Source organism: Chrysochloris asiatica, unplaced genomic scaffold (genome assembly GCF_000296735.1).
Source record: "Chrysochloris asiatica unplaced genomic scaffold, ChrAsi1.0 scaffold00046, whole genome shotgun sequence".
In the NCBI taxonomy this organism is placed as follows: domain Eukaryota; kingdom Metazoa; phylum Chordata; class Mammalia; order Afrosoricida; family Chrysochloridae; genus Chrysochloris; species Chrysochloris asiatica.
The window spans coordinates 799,152-805,177 of NW_006408564.1; the positions used below are offsets into that span (position 1 = coordinate 799,152).

General features: G+C 43.1%; 1 protein-coding gene across 1 annotated transcript in view; it reads right to left on the reverse strand.

Annotated features, from left to right (window-relative positions):
- The window catches only part of ACTR8 (ARP8 actin-related protein 8 homolog (yeast)), a 63,144-nt gene extending 57,603 nt beyond the window's left edge, over positions 1–5,541 (reverse strand). Inside the window, exons 1-2 of the mRNA XM_006862054.1 lie at positions 5,418–5,541; positions 1,173–1,343 (exon numbers count right to left, since the gene is read on the reverse strand). Coding sequence (XP_006862116.1) covers positions 1,173–1,343; positions 5,418–5,540 — 294 coding nt within the window. The 5' untranslated portion in view covers position 5,541. The remainder of the gene's footprint in view (positions 1–1,172; positions 1,344–5,417) is intronic.
- Positions 5,542–6,026: the final 485 nt, after the last annotated feature.

Consider the following 6,026-nt stretch of genomic DNA (forward strand, 5'->3'; position numbering starts at 1 on the left):
GCTCCTCCAAAGGAGAAAGACATGGCATTCTGCTTCCATAAAAGTTTACTGCTTTGGAAACCCTATAGGGCTGTCCTACTCTGTCCTATAGGATTGCAATGAGTTATAAAAGATTTGAAGGCAATGGGTTTACTTGTTATTTTTGGTTTGGATTTACATACAGTCTGATAGTTATGCTAGAAAAAAGAAAAAAAAAAAAAAAGGAATATCAGAATTATAGAAACTGCAAGTTTCTGAAACTATCCTGATTTAAAACCTGAAAGTTAAAAGTAAATATTAAGGGGTTTTTTGTTTTTTTTTTCTCATGAAAATATTACCTAGTAATTGTTGATGATGTTGTTCGGTGCCATCAGTCAGTACCGACTCATAGCAACCCTATGCACAGCAGAACAAACACTGCCCAATCCTGGGCCAACCTAGTAATTACCACCTGTAAAACAGGGTCATGTAAACGCTTATCTCAAGGAAATACATGTTTCTGCCTCTAAACTGATTTAAGATTGTAATGAGTGCTTGTTGGGGGTATTCAGTTAGTTACTGGGTTGAAAATGTTAGCCTAATTTAAACTATCTCAAAACAGTTAATATCCCAAACTAAGCCAAACCTATAGCCATCAAGTCAATTCCGATGGACAGAGACCCTACAGAACAATCAGAACTGCTCCCTAGGGTTTCTGAGACAGCAGATCTTTACAGAAACAGACGTCATCTTCCGCCCAGGGAGCAGTTGGTGGGTCTGAACTGCCGACTAAGCAATTAGCAGCCCAATGCTACCAGGACTCCTTTAATACAGAAATACAGCAGTCCATTAATAAAGTCTCAAATGTATCATTTTAAATGAACAGTAAGTCTGTATGAGGCGGCTTTAAAAAGTTCATGGAAAAATTAAATTAAAAGACAATGATAATGGAAGTCCTCTTATAGCTTCCAAAAACATCAACACTGAATTCATCTGATGAGTTTTAAAAAACAAGCTTTACTTTTGTTATAATAATCATTTACTACCTATAATCGTTTATGAGAAAGGGTATTTTGTAACTCCGAATGATGTTATTATTTTAAGACACATTAAAGTTGAAAATGTTTATTCAAGATTACTAGCTACACTTGCATATCTAAGCCTTGCAAGAGAAAAAAAATCTCAGATATTCTTTTCCCCACGTTATGACTTACATTTAATCCCTCCCGTAGTAGCCAGCTGTCCTTGTATAAGGGTTGCCCTTGTTGTTTATGTCTCCGTGCAATGATGTGAGGAATGCTGGCAGGCAGTGTGTCTGTCGCTCGACCGATCCTCAGAGTTGTTGACCCTGGATGAATGACGACAATGAAGTTGCTCTGGATTTGCTATGAGTATGAAACACAGTACAGTATTAGAAAATAATATGCACGTAAGAAGTTAAGTAACACATAGGTAACAAACTAAAGGGAGTGTGGTGGCACTTAGGATAAACATTGGATTGTAAGAACCACAAGATCAATGGTTTCAGGAAGAAAGATGAAGCTTTCTGCTCCTGCAAACATTTACAGCCTTGGAAACCCTATATAGGGTCACTGTGAGTCAGAACCAACTCGATGGCACCAAACAAAAAGCATGCTAAACTAAAACAAGTCAGTTTCCAATAATGCTTGCTGAACTCAAAGGTATCAAAGGACTTTGGTAAAGGGTGTTCTTTCAGAGGTATCCAAATATAGTTGTTCTCTGTCTAAAAGTAAACTCAGTCTGTATCAGTGTACTCTCAGCATCGGACTCATAAAAGATAGTTCAACAAATACTTATGTAAATGAATGAAGTCAAAATTATCTAATGCAAACAACATGTAATTATTGAACTTTTACAAGTTAGGCGCTCTGGGTACAGTGATGACAAGTGCAGATTATATCTATCATCAGAGAACTTTTCATTTACTAAGGAAGAAAACTGTAGTAAGAGCACAGGGAATACATACTACAACAGTGAAGTCCTGGTTTCTTAAGTAACACATAGCCACGACAGTGGTTTCCAAGCCTATCCTTAAATCCAAATCATTTAAACACTTTGTTTAAAAAAAAAAAAAAATTTGAGTCTATTACAAATTTTCCGATTCAGAATCTCCAGGGAGAGATGATCCTAGGAATTTCAATTTCAAAAATCTCCAAAGGTGCTAAGTATGATCACTCTGGTTTGCTAACCAGTGGTCAAAAGGATCAGAGTAGAAATTAATATGAGCACAGAGTCCTGGCATGGCACTGTAGGATAAGTACTAGACTGCAAGGTCAGTGGTTCAAACTCACAAGCTGCTCATAGGAAACCCTATACAGAAGTGAATCAGAACTGACTCCATGGCACTTAACAACAACTGCTCAAGTTTATCTAAATGGGATCAAAGTGGCAAAAGCAATTCAAAAGATTCAATAGGAACCTTAGGAAGCAATGATATTGTTAACAGGAGGAACAACTTAGAAAAGGAGAGTAAGAACGGCTGCACATTCAAGAATGTGATCAATGTCACTTAAGTGTACACATGGTTGAATTAATTTATGCTTTGTGTATATTCTCAACATTAAAATTAGAGCCAAAATAACCAAACTCTGTTGCTACTGAGTTGTCTGCAATCCAGAGCAACCCTAGAGGATAGAGGAGGACTGCCTCAAAAGGTTTCCAAGGCTGTACCATCTTTGCAGAAGCAGACTGCCGTATCTTTTTCCCACAGAACTGGGGGTGGCGGGGTGGGTTTGAATACCCAAACCTTCAGTTAGCAAATGAGCACTTAACTGCTACATCACCAAGACTCCTTACAGCTGTCACCCCCCACCCCCACTGTCATCAAGCTGATTCCAACTCATGGTGACTGTCTACAGAGGCAGTAATGTTCACAGCCTCATCTTTCTCCCATGGAGAGGCTGCTAGGTTTCACTACCAACCCTGCAGTCCGCAGTCCAGTGTTTACCCTACAGCACCACCAGGGCTCCTTACAGCTGCCATAGAAGGTATGAAAATATCAGAATGGTATAAAGTGACTACCGAAGTTAAGGAAATGTTAGTGGTTACGAAGAACTCAAGTTTGAGTTCTGCCACTTCCTTGATCTTCCTTGTTTTAGATTTACCTGAGGTTTTGTGATGATTCAGAGTTTCTCATGTAGCTCAGAGCCTGGCCACACAAAGCATTAAGCGAATGCTTGTTGTGGTTAAGCATTGTCAAGTCAGTACCAACTCACAGTGACCTTGTATAGGGTTTCCAAGGAGCAGCTGGTAGGTTTGAGTTCAGTGCTTATCCTACAGTGCCACACCAGAAGTCCCAATGAATGCTAGCTCTTAATAACATTAAAATCTTCCAAGAGTCTCCAATGCCTTCAGTATAGTTCCAAGTTTAGCTTATTTGGTCCTCATATGACCCCTGCTAGAATCTCCACGCTTATCTCTTGCTCTCTCTTCTTCCTCAATTCCAGAATCCTGGTGTGGCACTGCAGGATAACTACTACACTGCTAACCATAATGTCAGTAGTTCAAATCCACCGGCTGCTCCTTGGAAACCCCAAACCGTTCCATACCATGTTCTGTATCTATCATCTCTTCCCAATTCTGGGAGACTCAGAGGGTGGTAACTAGCAAGGTCTTTAGAGACCAGCCAGTCTGTCCCCTCAACTAGATGGTGGAAAAACAGATCTGCACTAAGCACCTTGAGGGTGCTATTTATTTTACAGCTGCCCCACCAGGCGGCTATTACCCCACCCCATCTACTAGTAAGAAAACTGGCTCACAGACATCCAACATGAAAATCTAAGCATTAGAGCCTATTTCTTTCAGGAATATTCTTTTAGAAGCCCTGGTGGTAACATGGCTTAAGTGTGGGACTGCTAACCTAAAGGTTAGTGGTTCAAATCCCCTACCACTCAGAGGGGGAGCAGGTGGTCGTTTGCTTCCATAAAGATTGTTGTTGTTAAGTGCCGTGGAGTCAGTTCAGACTCATAGCGACCCTGCACAGGGTTTCCGAGGCTGTAAATCTTTACGGGAGCAGAACGCCTCATCTTTCTGCCGTGGAACCGCTGGTGGTTTCGAACTGCTGACCTTGCAGTTCACAGCCCAATTCGTAACCACTACGCTACCATAAAGATTACAGCCTTGGATATCCTTTGACGTGTGGCGTTGTGGGCTAATGCATCAGACTGCAAAGTCGTTTGAACTGCAAAGTCAGTGGTTCAAGCTCACCAACTGCTCCTTGGATACCCTACACAGGGTCGCTATGGGTCGGAATCGACTCGACGGCTCTTAACAACAACAACCCTATCCTAAATGGTCGTTATAAGTTGGAACCAACCTGAAGGGGTGAAGAGTTATTTCTTTTGTGGGATTGTACATGAACTTTAGCAGGTTTATTATTGGAATGTTGCTATTTTCTTTACTGATTTGTTAGAACTTTAACGTACGTTGTATACATAAACATGCATACATTACACGTCACGTTACATGTGTATTAACAAGATACATGTCTGATATAGTAGAGGGCTTCAGAAAGTTGGTGGTAAAATGGAGGTAAAAGATAGGGGAAATTTTTCCACAAACTTTTTAAAACGCTCCTTTGTTGTGGCACTGTAGGATAAGTACCGGCCTGCTAACTCCTAAGTCGGTGGTTCAAACCCAACAGCTGGTCCTCCAAACATAGGGTCGCTAGGAGTCAGAACCGACTCGAAAGCACTTAACAACATATTCCAGGTTCCTACTGCTCCAGGAATCCTGGTGTGGCACTGTGGGTTAATGCACCAGACTGCAAAGCCGTTTGAACTGCAAGGTCGGCGGTTCAAGTGCACCAGATACTCCTTGGAAGCCCTATACAGGGTTGCTATGGGTCAGAACCAACTCCACTGCACATAACAACAACAAATGCCTGCGGTGCAGTTGCCAGTAATTTTTCTGGTTAATCAGATTAAGATCTGATCCTATTATTGGGCACATATCTCTTTATGTTTATTTGGACAAAGCTACCTTTTCCCTTCTATACACTAAAATGATTTCCAATATCGGAGATTTCTTTAAAACAAAAAGCCAAATACCTAAATATCCCTTAACAACTATCGGTTGTTGCTTCCGGTGCGCCATAAGTGGAGCAAAACTTCACCAACGATACATTTTTTAGTTCTCGCGGCACACAAGAGGAAGGTAGTCATCCAGCGCTGGTTTTACAGTCGGGGAAGCGGGGCTCAGAGAGCAGAGGCCCTCGCGGAGCCGACGGGGCAGAGTGGGGAGAGGCGGTGCGCGCGCACTGACCCGCCCCATCCCGCCACGCGCCGCGTTTCTTCGCCTCCGGCGTCCGGGTGCTCACCAATCCCGGGCGAAACAACCCCTCTCAACGCCCACCTAGGTGGTGGTTTGGAGGACTGTTACCCGAGCCTTTTCCGACGGCCGCCACGCCTCCCCAGTGCCACAGGGCCCCGGCGCCTCACCTCTTGCAACGATTCCGGTACCAGCGCGGGCACAATGGGACGCTTCACACCGCGCTGCTCCTTCTCCTTCTCTCCGCCCTTTTCTTTTCCGTTTTCCGTGTCCCCTTTCTCAGCCTGGGTCATTGTGGCCCGTTTCTCTGCAGCCTCGTGACCATCAGGACTGAAGGGCCGCGACCACGCAGGCGCAGCTTCCGTTACGGCTGCCCACAGTCAAAATGGCCGCCTCAGAAGCTGCCCCAGAGCATTCTGGGAGATTGGAAGGGCGGGGGTTGCTCCTTGTGGAGCACCATGCCAAGGAAAGGAGATTGAGTGGATGTTTCTGAGACTGGACCTAGTTATAGGAAGGAATTCTGGTAGCGTTGTAGTCACAAATTAGGCCGTTAATCTTAAAATCAGAAGTTCGAAACTACGAATCGCTCTGCGGAAGTATGAATTGGAACGGAGGATGCCCAGCATAATACACTTTATTATTTTTTTTAATGAATGCTTACCGTGAGCCAATATTATCTCGTTTTGTCCTTTTACATCTGTCTTGTTTTTCTGGTTTCCCAGACACCACTCATACTCCTTATTTTCATGCCTTACTGGGGCATTCAGTCAGCCTGATGT